This window comes from Durio zibethinus, chromosome 11, assembly GCF_047325235.1.
Source record: "Durio zibethinus cultivar Kanyao isolate XHJ-2024 chromosome 11, ASM4732523v1, whole genome shotgun sequence".
NCBI classification, from domain to species: domain Eukaryota; kingdom Viridiplantae; phylum Streptophyta; class Magnoliopsida; order Malvales; family Malvaceae; genus Durio; species Durio zibethinus.
Window position 1 is genome coordinate 24,468,542 of NC_143172.1, and position 24,570 is coordinate 24,493,111.

General features: G+C 33.9%; 3 protein-coding genes and 2 pseudogenes across 8 annotated transcripts; 3 read left to right on the forward strand and 2 right to left on the reverse strand.

Annotated features, from left to right (window-relative positions):
- Positions 1–687: 687 nt before the first annotated feature.
- LOC111291348 (galactoside 2-alpha-L-fucosyltransferase-like) lies at positions 688–3,834 on the reverse strand (annotated as a pseudogene). The gene is made up of 2 exons (XR_016346544.1): positions 3,404–3,834; positions 688–2,221 (listed from the first exon to the last, which is right to left on the reverse strand). The product of XR_016346544.1 is annotated as a galactoside 2-alpha-L-fucosyltransferase-like (transcript).
- A 2,462-nt stretch (positions 3,835–6,296) lies between these two features.
- Positions 6,297–11,683, forward strand: RPE (D-ribulose-5-phosphate-3-epimerase). Of its 3 annotated transcripts, none has more exons than XR_002690214.2 (10): positions 6,297–6,611; positions 8,053–8,167; positions 8,425–8,565; positions 8,652–8,765; positions 9,701–9,779; positions 10,175–10,284; positions 10,374–10,430; positions 10,886–10,955; positions 11,040–11,149; positions 11,446–11,683. XR_002690214.2 is itself a non-coding variant. In XM_089768372.1 (9 exons), exons 1-9 carry the CDS (start codon positions 6,502–6,504, stop codon positions 11,087–11,089), a joined length of 846 nt encoding a protein of 281 aa, XP_089624498.1. In that variant the 5' UTR covers positions 6,314–6,501; the 3' UTR covers positions 11,090–11,265. The 3 variants fall into 3 exon arrangements, 1 of the variants encoding a protein (XP_089624498.1); XR_016346547.1 differs by having other exon boundaries at positions 6,314–6,611; positions 11,326–11,457; XM_089768372.1 differs by lacking the exon at positions 11,446–11,683 and having other exon boundaries at positions 6,314–6,611; positions 11,040–11,265.
- Positions 11,684–12,775: 1,092 nt separating this feature from the next.
- Positions 12,776–15,389, reverse strand: LOC111289585 (Pentatricopeptide repeat (PPR) superfamily protein). Its single transcript, XM_022880739.2, has one exon. The coding sequence runs from the start codon at positions 15,251–15,253 to the stop codon at positions 13,277–13,279; it is 1,977 nt and encodes a 658-aa protein (XP_022736474.2). The 5' UTR covers positions 15,254–15,389; the 3' UTR covers positions 12,776–13,276.
- A 215-nt stretch (positions 15,390–15,604) lies between these two features.
- On the forward strand, positions 15,605–17,811 carry LOC111291300 (pentatricopeptide repeat-containing protein At5g66520 pseudogene; annotated as a pseudogene). The gene has a single exon (XR_016346545.1). The product of XR_016346545.1 is annotated as a pentatricopeptide repeat-containing protein At5g66520 pseudogene (transcript).
- A 2,526-nt stretch (positions 17,812–20,337) lies between these two features.
- Positions 20,338–24,274, forward strand: LOC111289635 (protein NEN1-like). Of its 2 annotated transcripts, none has more exons than XM_022880847.2 (6): positions 20,338–20,704; positions 20,777–20,934; positions 21,562–21,608; positions 21,707–21,770; positions 22,610–23,355; positions 23,817–24,274. In XM_022880847.2, the coding sequence occupies exons 1-6, from the start codon at positions 20,419–20,421 to the stop codon at positions 24,049–24,051; spliced, it is 1,536 nt and encodes a 511-aa protein (XP_022736582.2). In that variant the 5' UTR covers positions 20,338–20,418; the 3' UTR covers positions 24,052–24,274. The 2 variants fall into 2 exon arrangements, with proteins under 2 accessions (XP_022736582.2, XP_089624499.1); XM_089768373.1 differs by having other exon boundaries at positions 20,804–20,934.
- The last annotated feature ends 296 nt before the right edge of the window (positions 24,275–24,570 follow it).

A 24,570-nucleotide genomic window follows, 5' to 3' on the forward strand; every position in this document is an offset into this window, starting at 1 on the left:
TATTCATTTTTGCTCTGCGGTAATGTGAATGAAGGAATAAACACTTGGCAAAACGAAAAATAGAAGAATTAAAGCTGAATGATTCTTTCGGAGTAGGGTCAGCAACCCAACTCAACCTCGATGGGTTCGACCCGATCCGATCTCATATGATTGATTTTTTTTATTTGAAAATTGGATTTCGGGTCGGATCGAGTAAGGCCAAAAAAAAAAAATCAAGGTCGGATCGGATTTTGATTTGACCCGACTCAACTCGATATTATATAAAAAATTATTTTTAATATTTAATTATATAATTATATATTTAAATATATAATATTTAATATTTAAAAAATAATATTTTATTAATTTCGGATCGAGTATGGTACAATTTATATAATTTCAGGTCGGATCGAGTTTGAGTATGAAAAAAAAATTTAGGCTCGGGTTTGGTGAGTTTAAAAGTTGAGTCAGGTTCAGGACCAACAAAAACCTCTCTTTGCCAACCCTACTTCGGAGTGGAAGAGGGTTTTTTTTTTTCCTTCTTTCTTCCATTGATTGGAACTCTCTCTACCCAAATTAAAGGCCACCTAGGAATTATTTTCCCAGCAATTGTCAATGGGATGCATTTCATAAGCATAGATTCCAACTGCATACATACCAGAATCTTGCTAGGGAAACGAAGTGCTAAAAGATTAGCCAACAAAAATATTTGCAGGACAAATTTTAGGATTTAATATTACTCGTGCTATTCTACAACAGAGTGCGTGGAAAACTATGCTTACAGCTCACTCTCATTTTCAACAAGCTTAAGACCCCAGCTCATGTCCTCACAGTGCCTTACATGAGGAACCAGTGCACCTGTGTCAATGCCTCTTTTGGCCTTGCAATCATAAAAGGGAGGGGCATGGAAACATGGCTCCATTGACATGACCCGACGACAAGGTGGATCTGGGGCTGTATGGTTCTCAGGTTTGTAGAGTATCCATGGCTTCAACCCTCCAAGGCTTTGAGCAACATACCCAAAAGTTGACCACGAGCTAGTGACTAGCACATCAGTCAAGCTCAATAAATACATTTCAGCCCATGCCTTCCTATTGTGAAAACGCTTCTCTGTTTGCTGATACTCTTCATGGCTCGGTTGGTTAAACACTAATGACCTCCCCTGTCACAGTTGGATGTTCCCAGTACATGTCCCTTACTCTCTCATAGTAACCAGCACTTAAAGATGTAATCAGCACAACTTTAGACTTCCCAGATTGACTAATTATGGGCTTTTCCCTGCTGATCTCAGGCAGCAGATTCTCTTTCAAGGCACAAGCAATGATCTGATCCAGCACATGTTGGAATGGACCAATACCAGTGTCAAATACCCTGATCTGGATGCCTATCTTTTCATCTGCTTTAGCTAAATAAGCTTGATAATATCTAGTTATAAGTCCCCAAACTGGATTTGTGGGGTGAAAGAGATATCGACCCAAGAAGTGGAAAACTGTTTCTTTTCTGGGGAATAGATTACTCAGTTCCGTCTCAAAAGAGGGGATCAAGAAGAGAGACGGGACAAAGTAATTATCTGTTTTCATGATCAACCAAGGCACTTCCTTGAGAGATGTTTGATCTTCATCACAGAAAAAAAGTTTATCTTGATCATCATAATCATGGACCAGATGGAGATATACAAAAGAAGATGATATTACCCTGCTTGAATTAGCAAAAGTGCTATTCTTCAGCATTCTTCCATAACAGTGAGGAGATTTCTGATCAAAGCTGTCGAACTGACTTTTAAGGGGGAAATCTGAAGGAAGAAACCAGGAGACCTCTGGAAATGGTTCGCAAAAAAGATCAACCATATCAGCTCCAGGGTCGACAAGTAGAACACGATTTGTAAGGAGAGCATAAAGAAATGCCGAAGCTAAAGTCAATATCCTATTCCCTAATCCACTAAAGGAAATCCATACTAAATAATTACAATCCGTAGATTCAAGGTGATGCTTGGTATTGAGCTTTTCCAAGGTTTTGTTATATGATTCAGTATATGGCCCACACCGTTTATGGAGAGCTTCATAACTCCGTAACCTTGAGATTAGATAAGGTGAAGGTTTATGGAGCAATTCTTTGCGGTATAAGACCGACTGATTCCTACTGACACAAGATCTTTCATCAAATCCAGCTGCAAGAAGTCCACCTAGCAATTTATCTTTAGGCACCTCAACAGATGGGGCATAATCATCAACTGGACCTACGACTTAAAAGGGGGAAAACAAAGATTATTCCATGCTCATTTAGCAAAACAGGTATTAAGTTTGAGCAAATAATGCCATATTCAAATAGGAGAAATAGGTAAGGGTTATGATTCATATGGAATTAGCAATGCCAATGCGTCTATTCTCAAGCCAAAAAGTATTAGCAAATCAGGCGGTATTTGGGAAATTTCTGCAGTCAGCACAAATTACAAAATAAAATAGTAGATTTTACATGTAAGGCCTGAGAACTACAATCTACACAATCATTACCATGCTGTCTGAGGCACTCAAAAGACCCGCATTATATATTTATTTATTTATTTATTTATATAAAAGAAAATATGCATCACATAAACAGGCGTTTTATGGGAGAGAGGGGTAGGTTGTGTATAGAAACTAAGTGGAGAAAACCTAGGTTTGAACCCTGCTACTCTCTTCTTGCACACAAAATAAAAGGGGATAAAAAAACATAGTGCAATTTTATTATCATGTTTCATATCAAACCTTTAAAAGTGCACCTAAACATGAAATAGAATAAGTGGCTGAAAGAAAAATTGCAAACCATAATAATGGCATCTAAGAACAGATTCATGTGTAAAAGCAAAGAATCTATAAATGAAAGCATGGCAATAACAAATGCTCAAGCAAACTTCAACTAATTTTGCTAATGCTTGATACTTCCACTATTTAAACAATCAGCCATCTTGTGGGAGGTAAGATGACATGGAGAGGAACTTGTGCTTAGTAGATTGCTTTGCAATGTGGCACTGGCGCGTAAGGTAAATCTAAAAGGCATGACCAATGTTAAAGCATTAGTGTAAAATGGATCTTACATCCGAATCATGACATTGAGCCTTATGAACAGTAGTGACATAGATCCACCAGCTTCAAGCAAGCCAACCATTTAGTTCAATTAGCTATGATTTATCCACTTAGACAAGCAAGTTAATAACCAAGCCATAACAACATTTCAACCAATAAAAATGATTAACTAAAATTCACTACTTGACCAAATAAAAACTAAAACTTTTCAGCCAAACAAAAAGTAAGAACAACCTAAAATGCGAGTTTCATTCTGGGGTTTCATTCAGAAGTAATAAAAACCCATACTTTAGCCCAAAAAAACCTTTTTTTTTTTTCACTTTTCATCGTACTGAAAACTGAAAAAGAAAAATGTAAGTTACCTTTCTGGGGTTTGACTTCAACAATTCTTTCGTCCTTACTTGACTCCAAAACATCAAGAAATCTAACCTCTTTACCAGACTCCAAAACCCCATCACTTGGTGGGTCTTGAAGCACGACAGAAACTGAAAAAATAACTGAAACAACCATCAAAGTGACCACAACAAAACCCATCAACCTCATTGAACTCAACCCACATTTCCTTTCTTGATCCCTCAGAAGCAAGCCTTCCCTATCAGGATCCGGGTTGGTTTGCAGGTCATTCTCATCCGGGTTTCTCCTTAACCGCTTCATATTATTAGCCCCAAATTCTCATGTGAGTAAAGTTTAAAAATAAGCAGGAAGAAGAAAGCAGCGCCACAAAGTTGAAGACGAAGAGAGGGAGAGAGGGACAGGTATTGGGTGTGGTGGGATACCGGATTCGAGAGATTTAGAGTAGGAATTGAGACAAGAATTAGGATTCACGAGGAGGGGTCACATGCGATTATCAAGGTGGTTGATGTGTTTTTCACCTCGTGTCGGTGACGTGCTGGATTTTTTTTTTTTATTAACATGCGCTAATGGATCTAGCCTCTGCCAGAAAATTTGCATTTTTTGCGCGCTACATTATAGTACTACTGTGGTTTTGATTATATTGGATGCTATAAAATTATGTAGATCTAGGTATTTATATTACCTAAAATATTAAATTTTGTTTTATTTGATTTATATTTTATAAAAAAAATATGTATAATATTTTATATCAATATAAAATTTTAAAATATTTTTTTTATTTTATTAAATTCATGACTAAAACTTTATATTATATTACATTCATATCTTATTTTATATCATATTCATATTTTAAATTATCAAATTTAATTAAAAATATTGAATGAATTAAATGACTTAACACACATGATACGACACGATATGAATCATGTTTAGCACGATCCACTATTAAGTAATTAAATTAGGCCAATCATGATACATATATTATATATTGTATTAAATTAAAAGATTTTAAATTCATGAATCGATACGACATAATCCGTTAAAAATTATTGTTAGCATGTGACACGTGGGTTACCACAACACGACATATAAGCTTAGTCATATTATGTTAACCCATAATTGTTATAAGTGAGCTCCTAACTTTTGAATTTATTTATATTATTTTTATATTGCAATAAGATTATACTTTATATTTTGTTAGTAATTTATAAAATAAAATTATATAAAAATTGCTTATTAAATATTTAAAATATTGATAGATGAATTATATTTAACTAATGATTAGTAAAAGTAAAATTATAAAAATAAATTGACACTTCAAGTAAAGGACAAATTTAATGAATAAAATAAATTACTATAGAATAACAAGTAAAAATAAATATATAAGACAACACATCATATAAGTGAATCATCAGTTGATAAAAATGAAAAATAAAATAATAATTTTATGTTTTATAATATTATTTTATATGTATATGTGTGCTTTTTTGAAATATTATGATTGTAATTGCAATGTTTTTATTAAGTATTCTTTATTATATGTCTTCATAAATATAAGTATTTTGTCAAATCACATAGATTATATATCATTTTTATTTTATTTTATTTTACTTATATTTGTATGTAACTTTTAATAATAGATGAATTAAAAAAAATAAAAAATTTAAAAAATTATTAATGGATTGTGCTTGGCATATTTTTATATAAAAAATAGTGTTGTATTTAACGGGACAGGACTCGTAAAGGTAACAAATTATGTGCCGTTGAATCTTACTCTTAATCTTCATAAATCATACTAACATAACATATTAAAAAATAATATTAAACTGACATAATTTATTAATACATAAATTAACATTTAAATAGATAGTATCGACCAACACAATTTATTTAATACCTCTAAATCTAATTTGCCTACTATTACTAGTAAATGTGCTTCTCAAACTTTAACGAGTTCCGTCTCTTTTAGTACAAATCATGACTTTATTTATATTTTGGTAAAACATAACTATATATTAAAATGTTTTTAAAATTATTTTAATAGTTATTTTAATGACCATTTTTCAAAAAATTCAACCATTTGAAAAGAAATGTGTTTGGTTTCACTGTTAAAGCAATTGAAATTTCGAATGGTATCATAAGATATTAATAAGATTAAAAAACTTTTTTAAAGATATCTAATGACGGCTATTAATAAATTTTATAAAAATCATACAAATATTTATCCTACTTATCCTTCAATACATTAAAATATGTATTTTTGGATGAGAAATATATTTTATTCAAAAATTTCAAATATAAGGATACATTTTTAAGTACATAATTTTATTTATTTAATTTATATAAATAAACAAGTAATATAAACGTAAAATTATCACTATATCAAATGTTACAAGCAAAATTGATCCACCATATCAAAAGTAGATGATCCAGTCCAATGTCCATCCTAATGTTAAATGCTCTGTTGGGTCCTTCATGATCTTGCTGCCTTAGAAAGAAAAAAAAATTTTTTTTTTCATTTTTCTGTGAGATAAATTTATCTAGTAGTAATCAAAATCCAGTAAAAATATAATAGAAATTTGACTTTCCACTTGCTAAAGTTTGATTTTTTTTTTTTCTTTTGGGAATTCTGTTGAATGTAAATCTGTTGAAATGAATTTGAATCCACTATCTGATCCAACCCTTTAGTTGTAATTGCAACAGAATGATGGGGCAAACAGATTCTGACACATTCCCCCAGAAACAGACCATAACTCTCGAGTCTCAGCATTTTACACCTCAGCAACATGGAGCGCCAACCATTGAAGATAAGCAAACAAACCCACAGATCAAAATGACACGTGTCATCACTACGTAATTCCTTCTAAATTTCTTCTAGATTTTTTTAATGAATTTTCTATTGTCTTTTAGGCTCTGGTGCTCCAATTCTTGCTGTTGTTGCTGTTGCCTGTTGGCTGGTGAGATTTTACCTAACAAAAAAAAAAAAGGTCTTACTACCTAACCGGCTAACCGTTAAAGCCCCCTCCTTTGTAGATTAGAAACAAAATATAAGAGATAGAGCTTTTTTCAGTTTAGACAGAAAAGAGAGGGAAAAGAAAAGTAAAAGATGTCAACAGCTTCTTCCTTTTGTTCATCAACTCAGGTTAATGGCTTTGGAGGAGGACTTAGGCTTCTAAGAACCCCTCTTTCTCAACCCAAGACACTAACTTTTACAAGGTATTCTTTTTTTTTTTTTCTTTTTTGAATTCTTTTTGCGGGTTGCCATTCTTTTGTTCTTATTGGGTTTTTTTGGGTATTCATTAGAGTTTTAGATGGTAAAGAAGCAAATATATGGGTGTTGGCAATAAAACCCACTTCAGAAATGTAAGAAATTTCCTTGTAAACAACCTTAATTTGTTTGAACTTTGATATTTTTTTTCCCAATAGGGGAAAGTTTCTTTTTTTTTTTTAATGTTTTTGATACAAACGAAGGTGGTTTTGGATGAAGTGAAGGGCTTAAAATATACATCAAGAGTATAAGGTAGCTAGACTGTAATGAAATAAATGAGGTTTAGGGGTTTTGTTTACAGTGAAATCATTGATTACTTGATGTTTGGTATCTCAAATATGCAATTTGATAAAACTGTAATTCTAAGGTTGGTACTTAGGAGCAAAATTGTGGATGGATGAATACTACTAATTATTTTCAAATTTGAGCCATGTGTGTATGTGTTTATGCTAAGTTGAAGTTAGTATTGCTGTTTGGACTGTGGTCTTCAGTACAAATTCTCTATTATAACATTGCACTCATGAATCACATTGAAAATTTGACTACATTTTTTTAATATCTATGCCTCTTTCTGTAGTCTGTTCCACTATTTTTAGTATGTTCGGTTATTTGAGATAGATCACTGGTGAAGGTGTCACATTTACATGACATAAGCAGCAAATACCATTAACATTCTTACCAAATATTGAAAATCCAATTAGGTTGTTGCATTTTCCTTGTAGTCCTCAAATTCTTGACATTTCTGAGATTTAAAGATAGTGAATGGTTATCTCATCCCTAAGAATTGGTTTTCTAGGGTGGAAGGTGCACAGTAACATTTTAAACCCCATTTATTGACCTTGTTTTAGGATTTATAATGTAACATTAGGTTGTAGGGACACTATAATGCTTATAATAAAAAAGTTAATTAATTGATAAAGTTTGGTTTTATTCTGGGTTTCAGAAAGGCAACAGGCATTGAGCAGCTTTTCTTATTTCAAATACTTTTTCAATTTTCCATGATTTTGAGGAACTTTATTTTTTATCATCCCCCTATTTGCCACACAATTTTTAACTGCTGTAGTCAAGTCCATAATTAGTAGCTCTCATTGATCTGAATGAGGGGAGAGTGTTTAAGAGGTCTTTCTTACGCCAATAATCTGAATTTTTTCAGATTCAATTTTTAAGGCTCTTGTTACTTTGTTTAGAATTATGTTTCTTCTATGCTAGAAAATGTTTTGTACCTTCCCTGTTATAAATACATGTGTGTTTTGTCTTCTTGGTAGAAAATAGGGTTACGCATTACTTGAGAAGATATAAGATAAATGCATAAATTCTATCAGATATGAATTCTTCCATGTCTCATACAATATTTTAATATGCTTCTGTTACTTTTTCTGAAACTATTAGGAGGAGAATTGCTACAGTAGTGAAGGCAACTGCTCGAGTCGATAAATTCTCAAAAAGTGATATCATTGTTTCTCCATCTATTCTCTCTGCTAATTTTGCAAAGTTGGGGGAGCAGGTTCTATATTGCGCTTTTTTCTTGTACGATGAAATTACTTTCCGATTTTCCTGTAAATAATAATTTTCAGATATGCAACACGTTTCTAGAACACAGACAATGGGCTATAATCTGCATTACTACTTTCGTATTTGACTTTATGCCATCAGTAACAAACCTTTTAGCTTTGTTAACTGCTTTTGTCTTGTTTTATCTCCATGATATTTTGAACTCAATATTGAGCCTGCTTTTGAAGTTTGACTTTCAAGCTTTTCTAGGTGAAAGCAGTAGAAGTGGCAGGCTGTGATTGGATCCATGTTGATGTAATGGATGGCCGATTTGTTCCCAACATTACAATTGGACCTCTTGTGGTTGATGCCTTACGACCTGTGACAGATCTTCCGCTAGATGTGCATTTGGTATGCTTCTTTTTGCATACCTTATCAGTAATCAACCAGTATTGATAAAAGAAAATATTTGCTAACCTGAGATAGATGCACTGCAGATGATTGTGGAACCAGAGAGGAGAGTTCCAGATTTTATTAAGGCTGGAGCAGACATAGTCAGTGTTCACTGTGAACAATCTTCAACCATCCATTTGCATCGTACACTTGGTCAGGTAAGAATTTTCTTTCTGCGAGCTTTTCTACTATATTTTCTATGATATAATGGGGATTTGGCACTAGCAGTTGCTTGATTTAATAACAGCTGCTTACCAAATGAACTGTTGATTAAATATTAACTTTACATACAAGATGCGAATAGAATCTAGCAAATATTATCTGCAAATGAAGTGAAGCCCAAACTTGAAAGCATTCATAATAGTGAGGTCGTATAAACCAGAAAAGTATGCCTTGTTTTCTCTTGCACAATCTTACATGCTTTTCCACTTGGAAGTTGTCATCTGATTTTATTTTAGAATATTGCTACATGGGTGCCTGCTTTAGGTTGAAAGCTAGCGATGAATAAATTTATGTGTGACAATCTTTTACCCTATATATGGGCTTCTTACCACATATATGCTGATGGGATGCGAAGGTTCCGATTCTTAGGAGCCTGTACAATCCTACAGAATTCATCCTGTTCAAGCTAGTTCTGTGTTTTGATCTTATTTGTCTTCATTATTTTTCTGAGACATGATCAAAGAATTACTCATTGATGCTTGAACGGGACATTTGTAATAGCTGCATAATTTTTGTTCTGTTTTTGCACCCTATTTTTGCTGGTACAGCTTTTTAAGTATTAAATTTGTTGCCCTCACTCCTACCTAAAATCCATTGGTTCTTAAAATGTCCTTGTCAGCATGCCTGAAAGTTGTATATTGCAGGTTGTAGTTTTTATTGTCATCATGGTGTTGTTGATACTAATGGGAATTTTTTTTATTGTTTTCCATCATATACGTAATAATATCCTGTTAGCTTGCTATTGATGTTGCCTGCATTGGCATTGATTAAATTGCCCATCTATACAGCGTCTTTTGTGCAGAGATCCATTTACTATTTGAATGCTGTTAGTTTTCTCCTAGTTTTTCTCAAAACTTTTCTTATTGTATAGATAAAAAGTCTTGGCGCGAAAGCTGGAGTTGTCCTAAATCCTGCTACCCCACTTAGTACAATAGAATATGTGCTTGATGGTGAGTTTTTATTTATATTTCTATTTCTTTTTCCAATTTCGTTTTTTTTTTTCCTGTAAAAGAATGATTCTTATACAGCATATTGCCTACCAGAGCCAAGTGGTGGATCTATGCTGGGCCTTGCCTGTTGATAACTTGAACAAAGGATATATCACAAAGTAAAAACCCTTGAGAGATAGTTAAAAGAATATTCTAAGAATAGCTAAATTCAACCTACTCCTACTTTTGACTTTAAGGCCTGTTTTTCTTACAAAAACGAAACAGTCAACAGCTATCCAAAGAAGGATAAGAGGTCCTTCACTACATCATCATAACCCATCCAGTACAGATGTTAGGATTCATTCATCTATGTAGAAGGAAATTGACATGATAATCTCTCTTTTGCTTTTGAACAGTGGTTGATCTAGTCTTGATTATGTCGGTCAACCCTGGGTTTGGTGGGCAGAGCTTTATTGAGAGCCAAGTGAAGAAAACCTCTGACTTGAGAAGACTCTGTGCAGAGAAGGTATAAATTGCTTCTGTCTCCATATGTATCTTCTATCTATTTAAGCTTTTAAAATTTGATTACATTTTCTTTTTATATTTCCGATACAGGGAGTAAATCCATGGATTGAAGTGGATGGTGGAGTTGGTCCTAAAAATGCATATAAGGTAGCCCATTAAAATCATGTGGTTTTCCTTTCAGACAACATGCATCTATACACGCTATAACCTGCGACCTAGATTTCTCTGAGTTATCATTTGTTGAGAGATAGGCCTCCAGTTGCTTTACCATTGACATTGTGACAGCAAGTGGTGTTTGAATGAAGCTTTAGTGGTGATCAAAGATATTTTACATTTAAACTAAGAATGCCTGCCAGGATGGTTCAAAATGCAGACCTGCTGTTGAAGGCAGGTTGAGTGGAAAATGAAAAATGGATGGCCCTGTTTTTTCCTGTCAAATCTATTAAAGAGGAGTTATGTTGATCATATCATCCATGATATTCATTACTAGGAAAAAACTGGGTGGTGTTTCTGTTAGAGCTCTCCCCTTTTGGGGTAGTTATAAATATTTCTTATCTTGTGAATTATGGAATATAAATTGAAATGGTTTTCATTGCTGGCAGGTTATTGAGGCTGGAGCTAACGCTCTAGTGGCTGGTTCAGCTGTGTTTGGAGCCAAAGATTATGCTGAAGGTACGGAAAAAGGAATTATTTATTATTTTTTGTGCATATAAATGAATGCATTTTAACAAATTTGTGTCTTGAACGATTTAACAGCTATTAGAGGAATCAAAACCAGCAAAAGGCCAGAAGCAGTGGCTGTGTGATTTATGACTGCCCAAGATTTGATTGGCTCCTATGTGTGATATTTGTATTTGTATTCCCATGTATGTTACCCTCTAACTAAATAGAAATTTGCTTGATTATATTTTGGTGTATAAATTCCGAAGCTGTTACAAAGAAAAAAAAGATAAAATTAATCTCATTGAAGCCTGTTTTCTAAGATTCGTTTCAATAACCTGTTGTTGTATCTGCTTATAGGATTGCTTGAATTCTGCTGCAGGATGCAAAATAAAAATGAAGATATATAAGAAGTGTTAAAGCATATGCCTACAACAATTTTTTGGTTTCTTTCTGATAATCTTTGTTGTTAAATTTGGCATTGCTGTCTTCATGTTTGCAGATAATATCCATGTCATTGTTGTTTAATAAGCAAATTTTCGCGACAATCATGTTGTCAGATAGGTCCTGATGCCAAATGATTGATACATAAAAGAATGGAGGCTGTGGTAAGATTGCTCTTTTGAAGCATACTTGGTTTATCATGTCTTTTTGAGGAATTCAATGATTCATATGTATCTCAAGCATTTTGTAATGAACTTGCCAGTTCCATTCATTTCAGTTAAACAAGTATTATTTAATGTCTGTTTTTTTTCATAAAAATCTTGCCCAAGCAAGTTCCATTCATTTCAGTTAAATAAGAAAAGAGCCTAGCCTAGCCTAGATATTTGGGGTGAGTTTTTGGAGGGCTAAAATTTAGAGAGCAAAATTGAAGCTGAAAGGGATGTACATAGAATGAAGCTACCTTTGGCGTCCTGTGCCCTAAATTATGCAACTCACTTCCACAGTCTGGAACCTTTAATTTTCTTGATCGGTACTCTGCCAGGTTTGAAATCTCAGGAGAGTAGCCATATTATTGCGTGCTGACAGTCAAATATTTGAGGGCTTCATATATATCTCAGCCTTGAGAGGATGATCATCATCCCAGGAAACAAACTCACTGATGTAACTAGCCACCTCAATTGAACTACACCCAGGAGCCCTTCTCTGCTTTATCTGATCTCTAACTATCCCTTTCTTATCCCACATCCCTTTGGCAGCATGGATATTGGACGTAGCAACATTGTCCTCAACATGTCCAGGCTCCAACTCCAGCAATCGACACCTAACTTTTTCACCAAGCGCAATCTCTTCATTCCAGATTACAAGCTCCCAGCAATGTCCTACAGTCCACTCTGTCCACTTTACCTCATTAGCCTGACCTGGTGTATTGAAAATGAAATCATAAGCCTCTTTTAGCAGCCCAGCTCAGCAAAAAAATGAACCATGCAACAAAAATGAAAAGATTTTGGTCAGATTCTTTGTTAAAATCAATTAAATAAAAATTGAATTTGAAAATTAGGATTAATAGGCTAATAGTGATATCGTTCAATGAAAAAATTAATATGTAAAAGATTAATAAAAAATAAATTCTGTACAAAAATTTTGACCGACGTCTAATATACTATCAAAATTTTGAATAAAAATATCTATTCAAATAACATATCAACATATATTTAAATTATTTGAAACTTTTTATATACTTTTTTTCAATCAATTTAAAATTTAGTTTTTATTTAAAAAGTGTATCTATGCTTTATCCTTTACTATTTTGCTCTTTTGAAGAGCATAATGGCATCAACTATTTCACAATTGCTAACCTCGTGCAAATTGCCCTGAGGCAGGAGACTAGATTGGAACTAGCAATAAGCAACTCTTCATGCAATCATTACTTGTTCACTTTTGTGCTCCAAGTTAATAATTTACCAAAATTTGCATTAGTCTTAACTGGTAATGGAGCACCAAAGAATTTGAGTTAGTTGAGCATTGAAATCATGATTTCTCCAGCCAAGCAGCACAGCATAGCTGGCTTGCTTTCAAGATTCAGGAGATCTTCATATACGAATAATACATGGGCATGCCAAGACTTTAGGTCTTCAAGGATTCGAGAATCAAAAGTCTGGCATATCATGGCTTCCAAACATTTCAACTTATATGATCACTGGCAGAACTTCCCCTCTTAGCAGCAAACAATTTGATGCAGTGCCAACAAAAATTGCACAACCTCAAGCTCTGAGGTCAGAGAGAGAACGCACCAGCAATATGGGAAAAATTCACCCATCAGAAACATAGCCTAATCACAAAATGACCTTACTGTTCTCATTCACTGTATACTGAAGTTCTTTTTGCTCCCCTTAATTCAAAACGCCCAGGCTCTGAACTGCTAAATCCTCAGAGCACCTTAGAGCTGATCTCAGGTCTCCAATCTCTTGATAACCCCTGGCTACGAACATGTTGATGGCAATGCTTGGCATGATGCCCATCTTTATCATATCCGCATGCAACATCATCACATCAATCACATTCTTGGCTTGAAAGTGACCCTCTAACATGACAATGTATGAGGGCACGTCTACCATCAAACCACCGTATCTCATATCTGAGAAAAATTTACTTGCTTCAAATAACCGGCCATCCTTGCACAGTGCCTGAATCAAGCTTGTATACATCACATGATTTGGAGAGCAAAAGAGGCCATTAATCTCATCAGTTACATTTGCACTGATACCAGTTCTAGTCTTCTCCAAGAAAAAGCTAAAAGCCTCAGAAACTCTTCCATCCTTGCAAAGGCCATCAATTAAACAACTTAATGTGAAAGCATTGGGTGTTAATCCCGATTCCAGCATCTCTTTATGCAGCCGGAAAGCCTCCTTCATATTACCATTTTTACAGTACCCATTAATCAGAGCTGTGTAAGCCACCACATCAGGAACAAGGCCTTTGATAACCATTTCTGAGTAAAAGCCCATGGCAGTTTGCATATTTCCAGTCTTGCAGTAACCATCAATCAATGTAGAGAAAGTGATGACATTTGGTGCTACACCATTTTCAGTCATTTGAGAGCATATCTCCAAAGCTTTCTCCATGTTACCCGCTTTGCAGTACCCATCAATCAGGGAATTGTAAGTAACAGAATTAGCCAAAACTCCATCTTTGTTCATTTTCTGTAACAAAAAACTCCCTTCCTCCACTCTACCTATGCTACAGAGACCCTTGATCAGTATGCTATATGTGAAAACATCAGGCAAAACTTTTGACTTCTCCATTTCTGAGCTCAACTCCACTGCTTCACAAAAATTACCTGCCCTACAGTAACCATCAATCAAACAATTGTAGACAAATATATTGGGGAAAACACCATACTTAACCATACAAACAAAATAGCTCCTTGCTACTACCAATTCACCAACCTTACAAAGTCCATCAATCAAGATACCAAAAGTAACAATATTTGGTCCCAACCCATCACCAATCATCATCCGATATATTTCAAAGGCACGTTCAACATTATCCATCTTGCAATATCCATCCATCAAAACATTATAAGTGTACAAATTTGGAAGGAAATACCAATCTTTTATTAATCTAAACATACATTCCGCCTCAAGCATTTTACCTTCATTACAAAGAACCTTAATGACAGTCGTGTACACAACAACATTGGGTCGAATTCCTTTCATTAACAGATCATAAAACAACTCGCGTGCCTTTGAAACATCAGCTTGACAACAACAACAATTTATCAACACCCCATAAGTAACAACATTAGGCAAAAACCCCCGTGAAAGCAATTCATTATAAAGATCCCACATCGAATCAAACCTGCCCAACTTAACTAACCCATCTAAAAGTGCATTACAAGCCTGCATTTGAGGGAAAGTTCCGATTTTTCTATAAACCCACAAGGCATCTTCGATTAGACCCATCTCGGAAAATGCAATGATTAAGGATCCAAACACATTGGGAGTGAATTTTGAGGTTTGTAATTTGCTAAGGGCATCGAAAATTAAGTGGCAAGCATGATGGGGTTTCGAAGAGCTTTGGAGGGATTTAATGAGGTATTTTATCAAACACCTGGCGTCAAAGTAAAGTTTAGCACCGGTCAAGATGTGAATCATGGCTGAATAAGGCTCGAGATTCTTCAATGGGTTTAAGAGTTTAGCATTGGAATTGAAAAGGTTGAGTGCTTGGTGAGGGTTTTGGGAGTCGAGGATAGCCTTTGTCAGATTCAGATGCTGAGATGGTGATGAGAAAGAAGCCATTTTGGAGAGGCATAAAGGGTATTTGGTGTAAACAAATGGTGTTCCCTTACGCGGGAATAGCTTCATCATTTTCAATTGAGATGTTTACATGGCCAAATATAAATTGTACTAGAAGTAGAATTTGGTTCAGGTTTCGGGATTGCGCACGGCACACCAATAAATCTTGTTTGATAAATTTGGGCTTTGCTATTGTCACTAAAATTTTGAGGCGTATGGCCTAAAGTTATAGAATCAATGATAAAATATTGAAAATAAGAATTTAATTTTTAATAATTTTAAATATATATAATTGTTATTTATGTCTAAAAATTTTAAATAGAGAAATAATAAACATATATTGAGAGAAATAAATTAAATTTGATTTATGAATATTTATATTATAATACAGACTCAAAACATTAAATTTAAACAATATTAATTAGATTTGTAGATATTATAAATTTTAAAATGATTATATTTATTAATAACTAAATTTATGTAACTTGAAAAAAAAAAAAATTTTTTCATGACTACCATGCTACAGTAAATAAATTAAATCCCTCAAACAATGACTTTTAATATAAGAATGTACGCATGGATGTTGATGTTTAAAATCAGGTTTTTAGGGTTCGTCTTTATAATAACTGGCCCTTTAGTTTTATCTAATCAACTTTATTTTCAAATGTTAGTAAAACAACCCATTCCCTCCAATCCACCCAACTCTAGAGCTCTACAGCAACTCCTCGTTTCCCTCCTTAAAAAGTGTAACACAATTAAAAAATTTACTCAAATCCACACCCAGGTCATCATTAACGGTTTTTCCCAGAAAAATTTCATCCTAGTAAACCTTCTTTCATTCTATGTAACTTCTGGTAATCTCCTACATGCGCTTAAAATTTTTGGGACTATCGAGAAACCAAGTACTACAGTCTGGAATCAGGTTATCAGAGGGTATTCGAGAACCGAAAACCCCGGAAAATCAGTTGAATTGTACAAGCAGATGGTTGCAACGGATGCTATCCCTGATGGGTTTACTTATTCGTATGTTTTGAGTGCTTGTGCGAGGTCTGGGATGTTGAGAGAAGGGGAACAGGTTCATGGGAGAGTTTTAGGAGATGGGTATTGCTCCAATGTGTTTGTGAGGACAAATTTGGTTAATTTGTATGCGATGGAAGGTGGTGGTGATGGCATTTGTTATGCTCGCAAAATGTTTGATGAAATGGGGGAGAGGAATGTGGTGAGTTGGAATTCTTTGCTTGCTGGCTATATTAGGTGTGGGGATATTGATACGGCGAGGAGAGTTTTTGATGAGATGCCAGAGAAGAATGTGGTGTCGTGGACGACACTGATTGCAGGGTTTGCAAGGAATGGGAAGTGTCAGCAAGCTTTGTCTTTTTTTAATCAGATGAGGAGAGCACGTGTGGAATTGGATCAGGTGGCATTGGTGGCAGCATTATCAGCTTGTGCTGAATTGGGTGATTTGGAATTAGGGAAGTGGATTCACTCGTACATCAAAGAGACATCTCGGTTTAGAAGCCAGCCATTGTTGGTGTCTTTGAACAATGCACTTATTCACATGTATGCTAGTTGTGGTTTGATTCAGGAAGCTTATGAAGGACTTAGATACATGCCGGAAAGAAGTACCGTTTCTTGGACAAGCATGATCATGGGACTAGCAAAACAGGGTTTTGCACAAGAAGCTATTACTGTGTTTGAGTGTATGCTAAGCTTGGGAGATAGAGAAGTCAAGCCTGATGAAATAACCTACATTGGAGTTCTCTTTGCTTGTAGTCATGCTGGATTAGTTGATGAGGGTCGACATCATTTTACACAAATGACTCGAGGTTGGGGAATTAAGCCCAGGATTGAGCACTATTGCTGCATGGTTGATCTTCTCTGCCGTGCTGGTTTCTTGGATGAAGCATTCAATCTTATTGAAACCATGCCTGTAAAACCAAATGATGCTGTGTGGGGTGCCCTACTTGGTGGTTGTAGGATTCACAAGAATGTTGATCTTGCCTCTCAAGTGGCTCAGAAATTGGAAGTCGAGCTTGACCCCAACTATGCTGCTGGGTATCTTGTGCTGTTGTCAAATGTGTATGCTACTGCCAAGAGGTGGCATGATGTTGCTAATGTGAGACAAAAAATGATAAAAATGGGTGTAAAAAAACCCGCAGGTCGGAGTTGGGTTCAAATTGATGGTGTTATTCATGATTTCAGGGTAGGTGACAGCTCTGACAAATATGCATCTTCAACCTATGATATCCTCTGGCAAGTCACTAGACAGGCAAAACAGGAAGGTTACGAGCCAGACATATCAGCAGTGATTTCCGATGTGGAGTAATAGGTAATGGTTTTGAGCATTTGGTATTGGAGCAAGGATCTGCTGTCATTCCTTCTGTAATTACCAAGTTCAGAGGCTGAAAAGTCAGTAAATCCTTTCAATGATTCAATTATAACTTGTCATCACCCAAGTTCGAATGCTTAAATCTTCTAAAGTATAACTACTAACCCGGCACTAGGCATCAACAGTAGCAGCCTATTTCCTGTATTTCTAAATTAACTCTTTCTAACAGCAACAGTGCAAGGAGTTTTGAGCATCATCATTTTCTTTTTATTTTGTATATGGAAAATAATTCAAAATTTTTATTTTCTTCTGTATCCAAACACGTCTTTTGCTACTTTCGAAAAAAAAAAAACAAATAAGAAAAGTGCTAACCAAACAGAAGAACGTAAGTAAACGTACAAGGTGGGAATTGGGACTAGGGTGTATTGGTTACCAACCTACTATAAGAAATGGGAATGACTTGCAGTTATGGTTCTTGAAGGTTTGTGCACGACGGCAAAGAATGATCCTTAGTGTACATCTGCCATTTAACTTCCTATTTGGGGTTTCTCTTTTCTGAAATTATGTTACCAAAACCACATGGCTAGATGCTTATGTCACATGTACACATTTCCAGCCCAAAAAGTATGCCTATTAACAGGAGGCAAACCCATCATTTTATAGTCTAAGACCATCCCCCACCCTTCTATCTTGTTGAGGTGGGATTCATAACATTCTCTCTCATTCAATTGTGCAACGTTTTCATTGCATTGATTATTTCACACAAAGAGGATTGACACTCAATTTTATACATAAAAGATTGAGGGTTTTTTTGCATTTTAATATAAAATTTGAGGGCTTATTTGGAATTTGGATATTACAATTTTTTTTAAGTGGTTGTCATTTGATAATAGAGGAAAAAATTGTTTGTATTGAAATTTGAATATTAAATATATTAAACATCATTTTTAAAAAGTTATTACGTAAATTAATTGAACGAAACTTAAATAATTTCTTCGATTTAATTACGTTATATATTTATGTAAGACAATCATGTAGACAAACGACAAGGAAAAAAAATGAAAGCATATATATATATTGATGTTGTCTCAAGATAAAAAATAAAATTTAATATGTATAATTACAATTTAAGATTTTTATTAACAAGTCCTATGAGCATTAGTGATTAGTAAGATTTTATTACTTGCATTTGCCACTTATATTTGCCGTTTAATACAATTTTGTTTTTCTAACTAACTTAAATTCATAATTTTTTCTATCAATGAAAGTCAAATTAGGAATTTAAAACTTAACTCAATTATTCAATTGATACATATATTGATATTATCATAATTAATATTATCGTAATTAATACTAATTACTATTATCATAGTTAAAAGTTACTATTATCAATATTATTTTGTATATATGATATTGATATTAGTTCAATATTTTTATAAATTATTACCTAATTAGTTAATATAATGGTAACAATATTAAATTATAATAGATGAAAAAAATTTTACAATCTAAGAATCAAGATGGATAACACAAGATTAACAAACTATTTCAAAAATACTAAAAATAAAAAAAATAATTGCATTTACGCATTCTCAAATCATACTAAGATTTAAGTCCATAATGATTCTCATGTATACATAATCATATTATGAGCAATAAAGATAAACAATCATGCATGATCTAAATTAAATTTAAGTAATTTTCATCAATTCATATTAATATTATTTATAATGTTTTTATATCAAATTCAAGGTTATAAAAATTAATAATATTATTAGATATTACAATTATTTTTAAGAGATAATATTTAATAAATTTAAAATTTAAATTTAAACACAAACAACTTCTTCTTTTATCCTTTACATTACATCATTTTATTCCCAACGGGACACTTTAATAGCAAATATTTAAAATTTTATTTTAAAAGTTTTAGAATTTTAGGATAAATGGAGTGAGATTTATGGTATAAAAGATGGTTATTGTATAATTCAATATCATATATATACATATTATATAAAAAATATTATTATCATTTTATTAATAAATAAAAAAAGTTAGGTTATCATTAAAATAAGAATTTTAATATTTTATCATCAAATAACTTACCATTAACTAGATTTAAAATTTAATTTGAACGTGAATTAATAAAGATAAAATTCTTACATCTTGAGTAAATTAATTCATAATTTGATTTTAACTAAGTTAATCGCTTAAATCAATTTAATTTGATTAATCGATAGATTACTAAATTAATTTTGGTAAGTTAATGAAAATGATTTTAAAATAACTTTAATTTTTGATTAATTTGATTTAACATTTTAATTAATTAAACTAATCAAAATATAAAATAAAAAATACATGAAATTGATCATTTTATTTCATAAATTATTAAAATTTTTAACATAATATTTTTATATTTAAATATTTTGTTAGATAATTTTATTTAGTTTGTTTAAAATATAAAAATTTAAAATTTAAAATATTAATTAACTTAATTATATTTATTATTTAATTAATTAAAAAAATTAATCGATAAATTAATTTGATTAATTAATTTTTAAAATTAATAAATTTGATTCGATAAATAAAAATTATGTAATATAATATAATTTCATTAATTTAATTCAAAATTAATTAAACTGATAGATTAAACACACTCTTTCGATCTTCACCCTTAAATGAAAGCCAAAAAAAATAAAAAATAAAAATAAAAGGATAAAAAAAAATCTCAAATGAGCCTATGGAAAGGAAACCCACCGAACGAAGTAACCAAGGAAAATCCTTTTGGTACAAGAATTATATAGAGTTGGCTAAATGCAGTTGGCTTGTCCACCCTATCCTTCTGAAAATCTCAATTATCAATAGCAGACAGAGAACAAAACTTCTTTCTTTTTCTAGGCCAAAAAAAATGGGTCCGACAACGTCCGATGACAGATCCCAAATCTGCTTCTTCGATTTAGAAACCACCATCCCTGGACGGCGGGGCCAAGGCTTTGCCATTCTCGAATTCGGAGCCATTTTAGTTTGCCCCAGAAGGCTCGTGGAGCTTGACAACTACTCCTCCCTGGTCCGACCCGACGACCTCTCTTATATTTCCCCTGCCTCCGTTCGCTGCAACGGTATCACCCAAGACGACGTCGCTGTGGCACCTTCCTTTTCCGAAATCGCCGACAAAGTCCACGACTTTCTCCATGGTCCGTGCCTCACACTCTAATTTCCCTTTTTTTTTGTAAACATTTGAAGTTTTTATTTTTTATTTTTTGTAGGAAGGGTTTGGGCTGGGCATAATATAGTGAGGTTCGATTGCGTGAGAATAAAGGAAGCGTTTGAGAAGATTGGTAGGCCGGCGCCGGAGCCTAAGGGAATTATTGATTCATTGGCGTTGTTGACTCAAAGATTTGGAAGGAGAGCCGGTAACATGAAGGTATTTTAAATTCATATTAAAAACCTTAGCTTTATTGTCAATATCATGAAAAATCCTTAGGAACTGTATTTGGTAAACTACAAAAAGGTTTGGGTTTTTTGTTGGATGGTATATGGATGTTTATCTTGTTAGAGTTGCTGGTAAAACCTCAACCAACCAGGTCTAAAGGTGTGCTGGTAAAGCCAACGATTCCGACCATGTCTTGAAAGGACTCGGACTTGAATCTGATCCTAACGCAAACTCAGTTATTTTCTGCTTGTAGAGTAAATGTGGCAAAAGTTTACCTGAACTCGCGGAGGTTGCTAGAAGTCCTAGTCAATACAACCCAAAACCCCAGACCTGAACCTAAGCTGAAATGTTAAAATCTGTTAAAAGATCCAATCTGCTCAATGGACATCTCTAATCTAGCCCATTTTTGCGTTTGTCTGAGTTATGTTATAGTCCACGGGGAGCATGGAAATTCTATTGCCATGTTTGCTCGTTGTGTGATTCAAATTCCAAACACCATTGAGATCCTTGCTTAATTCTTTGAATTCTTAGCGGCATTTAGTTCTCTATTAAGGTATTGTAAGCTTTAGGGTTGATATGAAGTTTTGGTTGATGATACGTCTATGTACTTCTATGCAGATGACCACTCTTGCAAACTATTTTGAGATTGGAAAGCAGACACACAGGCAAGTTTATGATGAATATAAACTCTTTTCACCTTGGATGGCTAGGCAATTTATGTTTCCTTGAAATAAACTTTTTGCTTTATATGATTATTGATCAGGAGCCTGGATGATGTTCGCATGAACCTTGAAGTTCTCAAGTACTGTGCAACAGTTTTGTTCCTGGTATGGTAATTTTAGAGTGTAAATGCAGTAGTACTTGTGTTTTTTTGAATGATGTGCCTTTGGTGTTTTTGTATGTTTAAGAATTCCGTATTTCACATTTAAAAATTTAAGCACCATTTTCACAACTTTCCTTCAACTTCTGATATGTTAAATCGTAGAGTTTGATCAAATAGTGCTTTATCCATATGGTATGTGGATAAACTCTTGGAATGGCAGTTAGAATTTAAGATCCTCCAGAAAGTCTCATCCCTCTATATACCCCAGCTCCTACTTTATACCATTGCCAGCTACTTCTTTGGATAATGGTCCACACTTTGGTAATTCTTGTGTGATTATAATTATTAAAATCTATCTTTTGAGATGCTTTGCTACTCTTCCTCCTTTCCTCTCATTGAGGAAGCTGATTTTATTTATGATATCGTTTTTGTTTGCTTCTGAGTTGTGCTTATATTGTTATCACTGCTGACTGCATAATCCTTGCATTGAGTGGATCCGCCGCATTGGGTATCAGTGAATTACTTTTATATCCATGTAGTGCGAGTTCCTTTAATTACAATTTGCATATTGGAGTTTGGAAAAAAATTTGACTGAGTTTTTAACTTAATGTAGGCATTTTTTTTTTTTTTGTCCTTGTACCATGGCTCATGCACTATAATTGCTCTATGGTTATAGCAGTGCATGCATTTCTTTGTATTGATGTGATTTTGAATTGGTCTTGGAATGCCTTGTTGCTCTGCAAGTCAAGGATGATATCTATCCTGGTCACGGAGATAGTTAGGTGGGCATGTTTTATAAGATTAATTATCTAAAATATGATCAAATCTTATACTTATCCACAGGAGTCAAGCCTCCCAGATATACTCACAGCAGACATTGCAATTTCCCCAGGACCAACAACAAGGAGTAGTATTAATAGCAAGTCATCTCCTGAGGGACCTAGCCCAAACATGCACACCCTTTCTTCAAGTTTAATGTCTCAAAATGTTCCAAATTTATCTCCAATTGAACTAGAAAATGGTGAACACCATTCTATAATCTCTCTTCTGACTAGCCACACTGGAGTCGTTAATTCAGATGCATCTGATCCAGCTCAACCAGATCCATTTGACATGGGTCTGCTCAGAAATGAAATAAAAACAGAGGCTCTTCAATCAGATGTCACCATGGAAGAAAAACCTGAGCTAGAGTCTCCTAAGATGTCTCCAGCAACAGCTATTGCTGAAGGTTGCAGTGGTTTTGCAGGATTCCTAGAGCCTGATGAAGTTTCTATAACTTCTATCAGTGCATCTCTGATACCATATTATCGTGGCACCCGCCAAATAAAATTGTTGCAAGAAGATGTTGCTTTGCAGCTTTTTTGTTCTTGTTTGAGAGTGCGATTTGGAATCAGTACAAAGTTTGTTGATCAGGCTGGTCGGCCACGTTTGAGCTTTGTGGTTGATGCTTCTCCAAGTTTATGTAGGGTTCTGGATGCTTGTGATTCTGTTGCAAAGAAACTTTCGGAGGATTGTGGAAGCAGTTCTGAGTGGAGGCCTGTTGTGACCAGGGATTATCATTACATCAACAGCTCAACTGTGAGACTGCAGTAAGTTCTCATAGCTCGTTCATTTTCCTTTTGCATGGAAATGAATAGCTCCTAGCTTAGGAAAAATGATGAAATTTTGCATTGCAGAGCAAGGAATGGAGTTTGTTTCACATCAAACTACTATTTTAACTCAGAAAATCCTTATAAATTTCCTTCACCCTTAAGTGTAATCCTTCCAAAATGGAAAGAGAAAATAGAAACAGGCAGTCCTGATTCTTGATTCACCGGCACATAGTTTTTTTTTTTTTTTTCTCCTTTATTATTCTGCTGATGTGTTATTAAAAAATGATTGGATAACTGATGTATTAACTTCAATGTTTTATGTGGTTGATGGAAGAATGAAGTGACATGAAAGTTTGGAGAATCTTTTGATTTGCAAATTCTTGAAAATTGGAGAAGGCATAATTTTATTAAACTCTTACCTCTACAAATTTGCCTGATTCTTTGACTTTTTCTGTCAGCCTACCTACTGTAGTCAATGGGGATGTTGCCCGATATGCCACAGAGATACATCAGAAAGACTGCTCTGGTACAGTGCAAAAACTTGTGTTTAGCAAATTTGATGCTGCAGAGCTTGGTAACATATTTAGAAAAGGGATCTTTGTGGATGCATTCGTCAGCTTGGATACTTATGATTATCAGCAGAGCGCAGGTATTCGTTTGGTGGCTAAAAAATTGGTTATACATTCTGACTAGTTGGAGTAGAAAGGTAAATTTCAGATTGTTTCCAGATATGTAATAGTGTTGTCTATGTTAGCCTGACCCCATACATATGATTTGATTTCTCACATTCATTCCTTTAGGATGACAAAGCTCACTGATACTTTGTACCAAAAATGTAAAAGAGAGAGATTGATACTACTACTGACAATTTATGTAATTGCAATTTAACTCTAATGTTACATGCAGAGTTTGCAAAGATATATAGCAGAAAAGTACTATAGGAAGTATAATTTTTGTATAAACATAAGACCTATGATTCGAACGATTCTGAGAATTGCAAATATCCAGCTACAAGCTGACTACTAGGAATTTCTTAAGAGTCCTGCGAAATGCCTCCTACGGTTTTTTATCTTCTAGCCCTTTTTTTTTAATTTTAAATTTTTGTAAGTAAAATTATTTAATTATTCATTCTTTTTCAAACAATTTTTCAAAAATTTATTTTTGGAAACTTTTAAGATTTTTTGAAAATCTATTTTCAGAGGTTTTGGAACG